At 35.0% G+C, this 16550-nt stretch overlaps 1 protein-coding gene across 2 annotated transcripts in view; it reads left to right on the plus strand.

Annotated features, from left to right (window-relative positions):
* The first annotated feature begins 4510 nt into the window (after positions 1-4510).
* LOC142643056 (MADS-box protein SVP-like) overlaps positions 4511-16550 on the plus strand; it is a 32574-nt gene continuing 20534 nt past the window's right edge. For both annotated transcript variants that reach the window (XM_075817591.1, XM_075817590.1), the window contains exons 1-2: positions 4511-4667; positions 5107-5313. In XM_075817591.1, coding sequence (XP_075673706.1) covers positions 5132-5313 — 182 coding nt within the window. In that variant the 5' untranslated portion in view covers positions 4511-4667; positions 5107-5131. The remainder of the gene's footprint in view (positions 4668-5106; positions 5314-16550) is intronic.

Genomic DNA, 16550 nt, shown 5'->3' on the forward strand with positions numbered 1-16550 from the left:
CATATTTAACATCAAATTAGTTTTTTATTTTTTTGATAATCTTAAATCAAATTAATTGAGTGTGACCTCTTGAACTAAATATTAACAATTACTGGAACTTGACCTAGACCACACTTGAATAAAATTAAAATTTTCCCAATATACAATTTTGGACTTTAAGCTAAATTAATCAAAGTAGGTATTAAACTTAAAAGATTCTTAAAAGGCTAGTTTTTTTTTTTTATTTACTATTTAGCATATTTTTGGTTCTATTTATGAGTCCTATTAAATTTTTTAATACTATTCATAAGTTTCACCGTATTATTTCAATTATTTTTTAGCTTTATCTACACTATATTTTGCAAAAAATTCTCTTAAACTTGAAAGATTTTTAGTAAATGGTACTCTTGAGTAGAGCCAGTGAAAAGAGTGCTGGGCCACTTTATCCCAGGCGTCTGGAACAATATATGTGGAGCATATCGCTTTGTACCATTTTTGTTTCTGAAAAGGTACCTGGACCATTTTGTGGTCCATTTTTATATTTAAGTCATGGGCTTGCTTCTTCAAAAAATAACAAAGTCATGGCCTCAAAAATCCAGTCCCTTTATCTCCTCTCTTGTAGAAAAAGTGTAGATGTTGACCTCTCCATTTGTCTTACAGGAACTAAATCTGATATTTTAATAATTTAATTCCAATATTATATATTACACCCGTTTCAACATTTTCGTTATTTTTTCACTCTTTCGATTTGGAAATGTATCATTTTACTCTCTTGGCCTGGGTTTTATCCGTTGTTGTTGTTGTTGTTGTTGTTATTATTATTATTATTATTTTATAAATGGGTTTTCTCCATTATATTATATTGTATAATGAAGAAAACAAATTTACGCGTGCCAAAACATAGAGTTACAAAGTAAATTCTATCAAATTGAAATAAAGTAGAGCATTCTTTTTTTTATATTTCTCTCTTTGTAAGTTTTAGATGATATAAAAGAAATTTCCATTTTGATATATTTAGTAGTATTGTTGGTTTTATTTTTTCATTTTTTGGGCCTAAAACTTAAGTAATTTTCTTTAATATATCAAAGGATATTATCAAACATTTAAATCTCCTCATTTTTACATGATGTGCAATTAAATTATAAAACCTTTTGCCAAAAGCATTGTACCTCAATTGACAAATACTCTTCTTTCAACTATCAAATTAAAAATTTAAAAATAAATTGATAAAACCACTTGTCTAAACCTATTATGGTCAAATAATTAGCATCAACACATAAATAAATAAATAAATAAAATACATTTTAACCTTTCATTAGTAAAGATTCAAGAGATTGACAAACGAGTGAGCAAATGTCATTTTAACCCAATAACATTTATTAGGGTCTTAAAATCCCTTAATTTTGCCTAATTGCCGCATTTAAAGGATAATTACAACAATAATTGAAAAATCATTAATATTTGATAATCAAATAAATCAAATGCATGCAACTTTGCTATTCTTTATAATTCAATTGAATGGGATTATGACACACGTTCTCGATTTTAAATTGAATACTCATGGTACCAATTAAAATCAATTATTCATAATCACACGTGATTGGACTCAACTTTGTGAACATATCTTAGTAGTTAAAACTTGGTTTCATGATATCTTTTAATCCAATGGTCTCGATTGGATGTGACTCATTGTTTTGATTATTAAGATTTTAAGATTTGTTTTATATGAAGTCAATAAAATAACAGTCAAAAGTTACGATTTTATCTTTAGGATGTAAACTTACTCTTTTCTCTACAAATGAAGTTAAATACAAGTTGTAAAATTAGGTATCTACAAAAGTGTAAGGACAAAACCCTTGTTTGTTTTTTCATTATTACTTGAGATAATTGCTAGCATAAACCTATTCATTATAATTTATAAACGTCCGACCCTAATGAAATTGTGATTATATTTAGATAAATATAAATAAGCTTTATACTTTCTTAAATAAATTATATACTTTAAAATAATAATTTTATTTATAGATATCTAAAAATTTTAAGTAAGATTTAGGATGTTAGAAGTCATGCTACCTTGCCATTTTATATATATAAGATTTTTTTGATAAAATTTGTAAGGATTAAAAAGAAAGAAAGAAAGAAATATTCAAGATTTTAAAAAAAAATTGGTCCTCTGCCACAAGTTCCACCTATGATATTGTCCAATTACAATTTAATTTTACAATCTTTCAATTATTACATTTTACCCGTAAGATGACTAAAATGAAATCAATAAAATCCCATCAAAATTAGAGTTTTAGAGTATATAATTAAACGACAGTTTTCCAATTTCTTTTGAACTCTCTAGTCTCATGCCTTTGTAAAACAATTTCATGAAAATGAAAATCACTCTACATTCAATTTTTAAAAGGAATGTGAACAAGTGCAACATTGAATTGATTGTTATTATTGTTTTTTTAGGAAACAACATTGAATAAATAAGTTAACACAAGCATTGGTTCAACGATGAAACTAAAACCTACAAATTATTTAGAAACAATATTAATTTGTTATTAACTTTATTTAGCCTCCTTTTCAAATAATTTTTTTTTAAATAACTAAAAAACCAACCCATATTATTAGTTAGCCTAGGTTTGAAACAAATTTGGTATCGAGTTATAGTTATTTTTTAAAAAAAATCCATAGCCTTGTCTTGAACTTTATTTTAGTCGCTCTAGTTATCAAATTTAACCGCACAACACCTGAGTAGAGTTTTTTTTTTTTTTTTTTCATACATGATTTGAATTCAAGTTCTCTTCTATGAAAGAATTGGGTAATATTACCTATTCACAAGGCTCTTGCCCTAGCTTTTTAGAAGACTAAATACAAAATGCATCATCTAATCTTAACTAGTTTTAAATTTTGGTCCAATAGTTTTAATTTTTATTTTTCAATTCAGTCATTTAAATTATATATGTTTTCAATGTAACCCTTGCAAAAAATGACGTAATCTTGCTATTGGAGAGATATAGGACTTAGCAGTGCAATCTGATGGGGATAAATGGAAAAACTAGATTCAAATGTAAATAAGAGAACTTATAATTTAACTTTATAATGGTTGTGTTCATCTCGAAATTACGATGTAACATCAAAAAGATTTAAGAAAATATCTTTAGTATATAATTTATAATAATAATAAATTCAATGTTAAAATTAAGCTAGTGTGATTCCATGCTACACAACAATTTTGTTAGTTATCTGAACTGTGTAAGGAACCACCCCTATATACCAACAAAAAAAAGTATACACCCCTTGCTCAGATTTTATTTTATTTTATTTTATTTTTCCATCTTTTATTGGTTGAGTAAGTGCAATTTTTGTCACACAAAAAAAAAAAAAAAAAACACAAGTGCAGCCTGATTTGTTGTATTTTTTATCTGATACTTTAGTTAAACTTCTACAAAAGACAATATTCCTTTTCCGTACAATAATACTTTTAATACATAGCTTTCATTTTATTTCTCTTTGCCATTCCGAAATCCGTAACATTTATTTTATTGGTTGAGTAATTTATTTTTGTACTACTCTCTACATGCCTCTTTTCCTCTCGGTCTCTCTCTCAACTTTCAATGCAAATAGTTTCTATATCTGGAATATTATGGATCTGTTTAGATAAGACTTATTACTGAAAATTAAAAACACTGTAATAAAATAATTTTTAAATATGTGAATAATATTGTGAGACCTATTTTTAATTTGTGGGTCTTATAAACAGTATATAAATAGTGTATAAATACTACCTCTGGTCTCCCATACAGTAATTCCATGTGCAAAAATATCTGTTACTGTTTATGCGCTGGAGTAAAAAAAAAAAAAAAAACTGAAAACGCAGCAGACTTAAAACGCAACAGTAAAATGTGAATCCAAAAATTTGAATAAAACTAGAACTTTCAAGTAAAGGGTCTAATAACCTACTCAGCCAAAAAAAAAAAAAAAAAACCATTGGTCGCAGTCATTCCCTCTTTCTCTCTCTTAAAACCATTGGTGGCTTCGTTTTTGGTTTTGTGAGAGACGTCAACAGCAGCACTAAAGACGACAACAACTTTGAAACAAAGAAAGGCAAAAGATAAAAATAGAAAATCTGGCCAATCCTTTTATCTCCCACCATCCATTGCAATTAATTTGCGAACTCAATGAGCTTGGATGTACTATACAGCTAAGGTAGGGTTCACTGTTCTTCTTTCCCTTAAAATCTTCTTTACCGTACACATTCATAGTGCTTTTAAAACTTCTTCTTGCTTTCCTTCTTCGTGGGTTGGTTTCACTCGGACTGAGATCCGGTGCAACCTGATGCAATTCATATGAAATGTTGAGATTGATAGTTTAATTAAAAAATTATAAAAAAAAAAATTGAAGTAAAGTAAAGAGTAAAACTTAAAAATGTAAAAAGTAAATTTTTTGTGAGATATAGTTCACTCTTTCAGATTCTTGGCTAAATTTGGCAAAGTGCCACAGTGCCACTCTTTTTTCTCTCTTACGCAAAACTCATCTGGAATCTTTTCCTTTTTCTTTTTTCCTTTCTTGTACATAGTACATACCCCTCTCTCTCTCTTTTATAACCACAAGACTTGTAAAAGATCTGCACAATTAATTGTCATTTTGTGTGAAGGGTTGCTTAGATTTTGTTTTTATTTTACTTCTTTTTTTGGGTGAGCAAGTGCAGTTTTTGATTTCTTTAAGATTTAAAGAATCTTTTATTTATTTAAAATTTATCCCCTATTCTTCTGTCTATAATTTATCCTAACTCTCTTTCTCTTTTCAGTAAAAAAACTAATTTAACTGTTGCTTTCATTTTTCTTCTTTTGTCTTTTGTTTTTCGTGTTTAATTTTGTTCATGATTTACAATCATGAGCCAAATAGATTAGTAATGCATAGGACTTCAGATTTGCTATCTCTAGGACACGATTTTAATCTGATACTTTGATTGAGATTCTATCAACGACAATTATTCCTCTTCCGTACAGATTTTTTTTTTTCTAACATTTTTTTTCGAACTATTCTCTAAATATACTATTTGTACTATAAATTATTATACTATTTATAAAATACTAGTTTGGACTGATATAATTTGGTTTGATTTGATGCAAGGGGTCTGATCACTTACCCGGAAAAAATGACGAGAAAGAAAATTCAGATTAAGAAGATTGACAACACAACGGCAAGGCAGGTGACTTTCTCAAAGAGGAGGAGGGGGCTTTTTAAGAAGGCTTACGAGCTCTCAACTCTCTGCGATGCTGAAATTGCTCTCATGGTCTTTTCTGCCACAGGAAAGCTCTTTGATTACGCAAGCTCCAGGTTTCTCTCTTTCTACTTATAGAAAAACCCTTTTTCTATTTATAGAATAATATGTCATTGTCCATTCCTTTTTCGTTTAGTTCATGCAATCGCAAGGATTATATTATTTCTAAGAAAAGAAAAAAAAAAAAAAAAAAGTGAACGAACCCAAGTAGGGATTAAATAATTGTACTACGTAATATTAAATAAAGAAAAAAGTACTATGAAATATTATAGCTACTACCAAAAGCAAAAAAAAAAATCTTATGCCAAAAAGAAAGAGAGACTTTAATATCACCTTCAAGGGTTTAGCGTATGTTGCTACTACTTTTTTTAAACTTCTATAAGCCGGTTACTGTGTCTTGTAATATTGCTAATTAGTGCGTATTAGCTTATATATAATCTAAATATATTATTTGCCCCAAGTTTTATAGTTGCCTTTGCTTATTGTAAATCTTCAATTAGCTGCTTCAACTCTTCCTTTAATGCCTAGTGGTCTTTATGCTTTTGCACTTCCGCCTGATTGAATCCACTTTTGTTATCCCGAGTAATCTATTCATATGATTACTGTAAGGATTTCTTCATAAAATATCATGCAAATCTAAATGGATTATTTGACCTTAATTTAGAGTAACATATGCCAATTGAAACACTATTGGTTATGTATACATTAAACCCAATGCTAGGGATTCCAAACACAAAAATGAGTGATTGACAATTTTCAGTAAACAAACTTCAAAAGAAGTAGACAAAGAGCTCTGAACAACTTTTTTTTTTTTTATAAGTAATCAGAAAGCTTTTATAAATGAAAGAAAGTAAGTCATACAAGAAGTTCATGACGATGAACAACAAGAGAAAAGCTACTAGAGAGATAAGCTAAGCGAGGACATAAACACAGAGAGAGAAGAACAATTAGTAAACCCCCAACAACGAGACCACTCTAAGAGACTACGCTGGCATAAGAGATTTAGCTCAATCAAGGTCTTCTCTTTGTCCTCAAAGGAACGGCGATTCCGCTCCAACCACACAATCCACATTAAGCACCCTGGAACCAAGTTCCATATGTCCGACTTATCCTTTCCATGCCACTGATACCAACCACAGATCAAATCCGCCACCGATCCTGGCATAACCCAAGGAATCCCAAAGGCCTGAAGCATACAAGACCATAGGGCGTTTGTAACAGGACAATGCAGGAGAAGGTGGTTAACCGACTCCCCATCCTTGCAACACAAACAACACCTATTAACCAAAGTCCGACCCTTAAGCATGAGGTTATCCAAGGTGAGAATCCGGCCATGAGCAGCAGACCACAGAAAGAACGCCACCCGCTTAGGGATCTTAGGTTTCCAAACCCCCTTCCAAGGAAGTCAAGAATTCGAAATACCCCGGATCGCGAGGTAATAAGACCGAGCATCAAACATACCATCCCCTTTAAGCCTCCAGTAAAGGGTATCTCTCCTACTACCCTGAGGAATACGAGCTTGGATAAGCCGGAGAAGAGAATACGAAGCCGCCAACTCCCAATCCTCAAAAGCTCTATAAAATGTTAAATTCCACACTCTAACAGTACCTCCTTCTGGAATCCACAAAACCTCTGAGATACAGGCATCCTTGACCGCTGAACACTCATAAAGCTCAGGATAGAGAACTTTTAGAGTAGCGTCACCAATCCACCTGTCATGCCAAAATCGGATACGAGACCCTTCCCCCACTACAAATGAAAGATGCTTAGAAAAGTTCTCCCAACCTTCGTTAATGCTTCTCCAAAGGCCGCACCCATGGGACCTCCTGCAAGCCCTAAACCTCCACCCCCCTTGACCCTCGCCATATTTTGAAGAAATAACACGACGCCACAGGTGGGTATCTTCGAGGCCATATCTCCACAACCACTTCCCTAATAAAGCCTGATTAAACGACACCACCTTTCTTAACCCCAATCCACCCATCTCGACGGGAAGACACACCTTATCCCATGCCACCAAAGGATATTTGAAACCCCCCTCCGAAGACCCCCAAAGGAACTTCCTCTGAATCTTTTCCAATCTAGCCGCCACTGCTTTAGGAATAGTAAAGAGAGATAGAAAGTAAGTCGGGAGACAAGAGAGAGTACTCTTAATTAACATGAGCCTCCCACCCTTAGATAAATAGAGACGCTTCCACCCAGAGAGCCTCTTCTCCATCTTTTCCAAAATAGGATTCCAGATCAAGGGGGACTTAAAAGAAGAACCCAACGGCATCCCCAAATACTTCATAGGCAATTTGCCTACTCTACATTGAAGCACATTAGCCAAAGCATCAATATTATTCACCTCCCCCACAGGGGCAATCTCGCTTTTCCCCACATTGACCTTCAAACCCGTAAACGCCTGAAAACAAGACAATACTAGCCTAATTGAGAGTAGCTGCTCCCTAGAGGCCTCACAAAATAAAATGGTGTCATCCGCAAATAACAGATGGGAAATACTCACCCCAGCAGAGTTCACAGCTCCCACCTGGAAACCCCGAATAAGGTTACACTCCTCTGTCTTCTTCAAAAGCCTACTTAACACCTCCATTATCACAAGAAATAATAACGGAGACAGCGGATCCCCTTGTCTCAACCCACGAGAGATACCAAAAAAACCCTCAGGGGAACCGTTAACAAGGATAGAGAAACGAACAGACGTAACGCAAGCTTTAATCCACCTCCTCCATTTCTCCCCAAAACCCATCCGGCCCAACAAATAAAACAGGGCTTCCCAGTTCACGTGATCATAAGCTTTCTCAATATCCAGCTTGCAAACCACTCCCGGAATTCTGCTCTTCAACTTGCTATCCAAACATTCATTTGCAATAACCACTGAATCTAGAATCTGCCTTCCGCCAACAAACGAATTCTGAGTCTCAGAGATGAGATTATCCAAAACCCTCCTCATCCTATTCGCCAGCACCTTAGACAACAGCTTATAAACACTACCCACCAAACTAATGGGGCGGAAATCTGTAATGCTAACGGCTCTACACTTCTTAGGGATTAAAGTGAGGAACGAAGCATTCAAAGACCGTTCAAACGTAGAATGCCGATGGAAATCTTCAAAAAAATCCATTACATCCCTTTCCACAACACTCCAACAAATCTGAAAAAAGGCCATGGTGAAACCATCAGGACCAGGGGCTTTATCCCCCTCCATCTCCTTTAGAACTTGGAAGACTTCCTCCTTTGTAAACTTCTTCTCTAAGGACACCCGATCCTCCTCTTCAATACGGGCAAACTCTAACCCATCCATAGAAGGACGCCCCACCTCAGTTTCCTTATACAACTCTTGGTAAAAGAGGACAATTTGAGAGCGAACATCATGCTCCTCCTCAAAAAGGATACTGTTCACCTCCATCCCTTTAATTTGATTAGCATTTCTATGGGAGTTTGCTAATCTATGAAAAAACCGAGTATTATTATCTCCCTCTTTCACGAATAAGGCTCTCGACTTTTGCCTCCAGGAAGTCTCCTCAAGAGTAGCCAAGTGCTCTATGTCTCCTTTGAGTTGGAGTCGCCGAGTCTGATCCTCACTTGAAAGACCCACTAGCTCCTCTCTCAAATCTAACCCCATCAGCTCAGTCAGCATGTTCTTCTTTCTAAAAGCCAAATCACCAAACTCCTCCCTGTTCCACTTTTTTAAGTCTGCTTTTAGAGCCTTCAACTTTTGAGCCAAGATGAAACTTGGAGAGCCCTCAAAACTGTAGCTATCCCACCACTGCTTAACTCTATCAACAAAGCCCTCATCCTTTAACCACATGTTCTCAAATTTAAATGCACTTCGACCACGCCGAACAACACTAGCTTCCAGCAGAAGAGGGCAGTGATCTGAAAGAACACGGGGAAGCACCCGTTGGGATACATTCTCGAAGTGCTCCTCCCAATCAAGAGAGACCAAGGCCCTGTCGATTCTTAACATAGAGGGAAGACCGGAATCTCGAAACCAAGTGAAAGAAGCCCCCTCTAAAGGTAAATCAACTAAGGAATTATTCTCTATGAAATCTGAGAATGCGAACATAGCAGGGCTGAAAGTCTCACATCCAAGTCTCTCACTTGGGTATCTGATAATATTAAAATCACATACCAGACACCACGCCACAGGCCACCTGGCGCGCACCTGAGACAACTCCCCCCACAAATTAGGCCGTTGCCCATTGTCATTAGGGCCATACACACCTGAACAAGCCCACACAAAATCATCCCCCACTCCTCTCAATAAAACACTGATAGAGAATTGACCCACAATAATATCCAACTTCTCAAAAACTCTCTTATCCCAAATCAGCAAGACCCCACCTGAAGACTGCACCGCATCCAAAACAGCCCAATCAGTGAACGGACTACCCCATAAACTCCGAACAAAGACCCCATCAATAGACGAAACTTTCGTTTCTTGAATACACACTAAATCGCACTTCCACTCTTTTAGAAGGTTCTTACACACCTCTCTCTTCCGGGGATTATTAAGCCCCCTTACATTCCAAGAAAGCAGTCGTAGCGTCATTTAAAACTACTAGCAACCCCAAAGTCAGTCAAAGAGTCTCTGCTCTTACTCCTAGCAATGGCACCCTCATAATTGACATATGAAATCAGCCCCTTAAGCTCCCTAAGGCCTCGTGTCCCTGATTTAGCAGGTCTCCTAGCCACCTCTTCATCATTCACCTTGAGACAGTCCTGTTCTAGTATGCTAAAAAGGGCCAAACATTGAGCTTCATGTCTCACAATAGGAAACCCCACCAATTTACAGAATTTTTTCATCAGCTTGGATACCCAATCTGAGTGTGGACCAGAAACATTCCTCTGTGCTCCCTCTACAAAATCCTGAGTCAAAGTACCCACGTTAGGATCAAAAGGAACCCAAAGAGACAAAGGTTCACAGTCCAGCACGCAATTCTCGTTCTCTCCACTGCCACAACCACTGACCACTCCCCCACTGGACTCCCTAGGAAGAATAGTGAGCCCAGATTCTGCCTGAAAATCCCCAACGGAATCCACCTCTTCCACGTTTGTTTCCCCTTCCCTAAGCTGATCCTCCAACATTTTTCCCAAGTCTTCAGTAGGAGTCATACCATTACTCACCGGCCCATTCCTTACCAACTCCGAGCCAACCACCAAGTCGCCGGTGATACCCAGTACCAAAAGCCCGAGCTGATGATGCGAACCGGTATCTGGGCTCGAAAGCCCAGACGGCTCCTCGCCGGCGCCGATAATAGCTTTATCGGCGCCGCTAGGGGCCTCACCCACTATTCCGGTCCCTGGGTCCTCATCGCGAACCGTCGCCGGCCTCACCTCTTCCTCCCTTGAACACGAGCCCACTTGACCCACTCTCGGAACCAGATCCTCCATCGGCATCTTAAGTCTGAATCCCAAATCATGGGCTACTGGAACTGGATTGGAGCTCTGGCGGTGGGCTGGGTTCAACGTTTTTGGATTTTGACGTGGCCTCCACACTCTACTGGGCTTGGCTGGAACAATGGGGCTGGAGGGAATAAGCTTAATGGGCTTTGAGGGTTTAAGGGAGTTTGGGCCCACTTCATTTACCTCAGACCACACAATAGCCCAACTCCCATCTAACCCACATTCCAATCGCATAAAGAGGTCCAGCGTTTGCTCAGATTTCATCCCATCACTTTCAATTTCCTTTACCATTGACAAAACCTTCGCCCCTAGAAGCTCCCTCTGACCGAGAGTACTAGCCTTGCAGGAATCACGGTAAGCACATCTTGAATCTGACACCATCTTCTTTCCAACCTGCTCCCTCTGTCCTGGTACACTTTTCTTGCTGGGATTGCAACTGCTTTCTGACCAAATCTTCACTCCTCCCAACGCAGATTTCATCTTCCCTTCCACCCCTCTGCCGGTGGTATTATTCCGATGCCCCACCACCACCAATGCATAGGAAGATGAAACATTTGTGATTGGTTTCCCTATGTTTTTCTCACCGCCTTGGATAAGAGAGCCGTCACCCTCCACCGGCGCCTCCACCTCTGTAACACCCTGAGTTCTCTAGGAAGAACCCTGACTGAAAAGAGAGGCTGGTCTCAAAATCTTCCTTAGGTTAATGCAGAAATAGTGCCAGCCACTTCCCAATCTTCCTTCTGGTATCACTATTGTACCCTTCCGACGACCATGAAGAAGTTCTGATACCATTAAAAACTTACCATGTGCATTTGACCCCAGTTGCAGGATGTACACCAAGTTACCTTCTCTAAATGTTCTAGCATATTGATCAGGTGATTTCTTAGAATATAAATCCTCCAAATGGAGCATGAATCGATGTGCACTCTCCTTCCCCAGAAAAACAGAGCGCATTGAAGAGTGTCCTCTCTCAAAGATACGTAAAGAGAAAAAAGAACCCCCCTCCACAATGGAAAACTCAAAAGTTTTGGATTCAATGAAGAAAAATGTGGAACCACCCATGACAGATTGATTAATCTTACCCTGTTTGGTGTAGCTCATTATAATTTTGTGATACCTAAAAACATTTCTTGCAAAAAAAGAGGAACTCAACTACACAAGTGCACAAGAGGATCCCTTCAAGAAATTTACTTTATTTAAAAAGAATAGTGCACAAGAGGAACTCATTTACTTTAGAATAGTGCATTGATATGGTTTTCATGCTTATTTCCAATTATGATACGGAGACAAACAACTTTAAAAAGATGGAAATGCAAAGTGGATAATACTACATGCTTTAGAAGACAAATCCTTATCGTGAAGCATCAAATTAAACACACACACACATATATATATATATATATATATTTTGTCTTATCAATATCCTTAAGTTATACAGCTTCCTTATTATTAGCCTATTCAATAGGTCTGATCTCGATAAATAACCTCTTCATATCTTCTACAGTCTTACGTACATGTCAATATCAACTTAGTTGTAGTGTTATTCTACTAACAAATAACATCATTAATTAGACTTGCATTGTGAGTGCATGATGTAATTTCGAACAGTGCAATTTGTAAATTGAGATTGTCAAGTAGTCCTGATTAAGACGAAAGAAACAAATTATTCTACTCTATATAAAATGTATAACAATACAACGATAACAACAATAACAATAACTAAGCCTTACTCTCTAAATTTTAAGGTCGATTATGGATCTTCAATAGAGTAGTTAGTGTCAACAAAGTTTATTCTCTTTTATTATTCTATTCTATCCACTACTTCCTTTATTGACATGTTCTTTTTTACTACTTTTATTAATGATATATATATATATATATATTTGTTTCCTATATCTTTTTTCATCCACTCAACTTATATCAACTTACTTCTTCTCATTGGAGCATTAACCATTTTTCTTTGAATATGACCAAACCATCTATACTTTCTCTCATCTTTTCAACAATAGGGGCCACACTTAATTTTAATAAAATTTTCTCATTTCAAATTCTATCTTTCTTTATATTTGGACATATCCATCTTAATATTTTTATTTCAATTACACCCATTTTATAAATATATTGCTTTTTAACAACCCAACATTCAATACTATATAGTATAGTTAGTGTCATAGTTGAATAAATTATTATAGCAAATGAGCAATACTACATTTTTGAAATGTGTCTAATAGTACATAAAGAATAGAGAACTTCTAAATTATGTGTTTAGAATTTGATTGCCATTTTTGGGGAAGACATTATTTTATACGCTTGCATATTTCTTTGTCCAAGTGGACTACATATTACATGTCTCCTATATCAAAAACACTAATCTCTCTCCCAATTAGCCTCCTAGAGCAGAAACATTAATCGCCCTCAAAATTGGTGTTTAGTGCTACCCTTAGCGATGCCATTTCTAACATCTACTGTAACATTACCATAGAAAAAACTCCTCCTACTCTAATGGACCAAATCATAACTATATCTAAATGCGAGAAGGGGGAAAAATCTCTTTAAACACACTCGATTGCACTAGAATCAAGCTGCATTTGTCACCCACACTGAAGGGAATTGAAGGCAGTCCAAGAGGGGATGCTCCATGCACAAGAATATTTTCCGAAAAAGTAATTGTAAAACTTGCTTAGCAGCATGAGTAAAAAGCCTTTTTTTTTGGGTTGTAAATCACCTCATAGAGATCTACGGCTGTTTGACTATTCTCCCGTATATAATTTATACATCTCATACACACTAGGTAATTATAAGGCGGAATTTTTTGGGGTTTCCAAGATGTTGTTTAGTTATTAATCAGTAGGCCAACCCTTAGGATTTCATGTGAGTGATAAGTTGGAACATTTAATATAATATAATGCATGAACTAAGTATGTAGAATTGTACCTTTTGGTTAAAGGTAGTGAGGTTAATATTAAATTGGGGGGGGAGGACATCAACTATAGCAGCCACTAAGCCTTAACCCCAAAATTTTTGGCATTGGCTATGGATTCTCTTTAGATTAGTTAGAGAAGGCACATGTATTTTTTCCCCATTCTTATCCATAAAAGTCATGTCTCTGATACTTCTATAATTGATATTTCCTTTTCTCTAAAAAAACTACTCTACTTATATTAATTTTGGTCTTCCTTTCCCTTTTTTCGTTCCCTTGAAACAACTCATTCTTTTTTACCAATGTTTTAACCATTATCTCAATCAATTATCCTCATCATTTCATCAAAAAGGGCTACCCTACCATTAATCGAATTTCCTTATTTCCAATCCTATCTTTTTGTGTATCTACTTATCCATCATAACATCTCATTTCAATTAAACTCATTTTATGAATATGTTGCTTCTTAATAGTATAACTTTTAGTAACATAGAGCATAAATGGTGTTATAGTTGTCTTATCAAATTTTCCTTTTTACTTGGTAAATATTCTACGATCATACAATACTCCTGATGCATTTATCCATTTCATCTACTCTTCTCTTATCCTATAATTTACATCATCTTCAATTTCCCATCTTTATGAATTATTGATTCAAGATATAGATAGTTTCATTTCTTTAATATCTCTTGACCATTGAGTCATTCCCCCCACCCCCCCCCCCCCTTTATCTTTTCTTATTTTCATTTTAAACTTTTGCTAGTATTATATTCCATGTACTTTGTTATGATTCTACTTAATCAAAAACTTTAGATTCTAAGTGTCTTGCCAAATTTCTATCTTTTCATTAACTCATCATCTAGTTTCATCTACTAAAATTATATAATAAAGTAGATACCAACAAATTTCTCTTGAATCCATTTAGTGAACTCATTCATCACTAGTATAAAGAGATATGGATTTAAAGTCAATTCTTGATACAAACCCATAGTGATAAGAAACTCACTTTTGATGCTTTCCCTTGTTCTCACACTAGTTACAACTATGGGTGTGTGTGTGTGTATATATATAATCAACTTAATATACTTTAAAGAAACTCATTTCATTTTTTAGAAACCACCACATTCCCATTTTAGAGACCTATCATATATTTTCTCTAGGTCAATAAAAATCATATTAAAATCTTTATAAAATTTCTAAATTTTTACATTAGATGTCTTAGTAAGAAAATAGGTTACTTTGATAGATCATTATGGCATATAACCAAATTGATTATCCAATATTGTTGTTTCATGTCTTAATCAATGTTTGGTCACTCTCTACCAATTTTTTATAGTGTGACTCATAAGTTTTAAATATCCCCCTTGTTCTTGTAAGTAGGTATTAAAGTATTTATGCTTCACTCACTAGGCATTTGTTAACACTTAAGATCTTATTGATAAATGTTGTCCACCAGAATATGACCACGTCACTTAAACACTTCTAAACTTCAATAGCAACTTCACCCAATCCCACGGATTTCCCATTCTCATCATTCTTAATGCATCCCTAATTAATTGAAGAAATCCACAGTTTCTATTCTCCTTCGGATTACTCAATTTTCTCCAATATTTTATATTGTTATCATTATAATGTTAATCAAATTAACTTATACATCTATCTTAAATGTACTTTTTCTTTATTAACACTCTTTGATCTCCATATTTCATGCACCATACATCATCCATGTCTCTTGTTTTCATTTCTTCTTGTCTTAGAGTTTTTAAATAGTTTTCTTTATCCATATTTTGTTGCCAACTTGCTATATAATTTATCATAAGCCTTACATTTAACCTCTTGGATAACATTTTTTGCTTCCCTCTTTCATAACTTTATAATTTTCATAAGCAGCATTGTCCACATCTAGGTAGGCTTGTATATCACTATCTCTTTAACCTAATTGCTACTTGAACCTCCTTATTCCACCACCAAGTCTTCTTAATCAATTGCCCATACCTTTCGATTTTTCAATTATGTCTATAACCACTCTTTTAACACAATTAGTCATTTCATTCTACATTTTGTCAACATATTGGTCTGAATTCCATTTGCCTTCTTTGATCATTTTATCTTTAAATACATTTGTTTTTCCCATTCAAACACCACCACCTTATACTTGTGTTTCTTTGCCTAATACCTTTTATTTTCCAACATATAATACAAATATCTAACGCCACCACCATATGTTGAGTTCCTACGTTAAATTCTTTATATTTTTTGGAAAACTTTGTTCAAAGATGATACATAGAAAAAAAATCTCTTCTTTTAATTGTATCTACATTTTAATTGCTTAGGCAGTTATTTTATTTAATAATTCTTATTAAATAAACAACTGATTATCTAATTGGGTTAGCCTTTTAGGATGGGACCGAAGGGACAAATAAGATTCCTCCAATGGGTTTCGAGCTTCCATCAACTCTTGATAAGCTCAAAATTATCATTAATTATATAACAAAAACCATTATGGAAATATAATTGTACTCTAGGTTTTATTAATAAATTATATCTTAAGACTCTAATATAATATCATTTGAACCCTCCAAGAAACATCCATAATGAACAAAGTCATAATAAACTATCACTTTGTAAATCACAATTTTATTCTTTAAGTCTCTAGTTTATCTTTTAGTTATTCATATATTTTATGAAATATAATTTCATTAAATATAAATTTTAGTAACTTTTTGCTAAAGGGACTGGGCCTAGTACCTTGAATAACCCGTTCCCATTAAACTTATTTCAAAGAGATAATTCGTGTCTCTATAGAAAGATATTGTGGATTCCATCTTGGGAATATGTGTTCCCTCAACACTATGTGTGGTTACCTAACATGTTGAGGTTTTACCCGTTAGATTAGGTCTCACTCCTAATATGTCAAAGTATCCTACATTTTATGATCGGGTTCATAATCCTCCTAGGATTGAG

This window comes from Castanea sativa, chromosome 7 (genome assembly GCF_040712315.1).
Source record: "Castanea sativa cultivar Marrone di Chiusa Pesio chromosome 7, ASM4071231v1".
NCBI classification, from domain to species: Eukaryota; Viridiplantae; Streptophyta; class Magnoliopsida; order Fagales; family Fagaceae; genus Castanea; species Castanea sativa.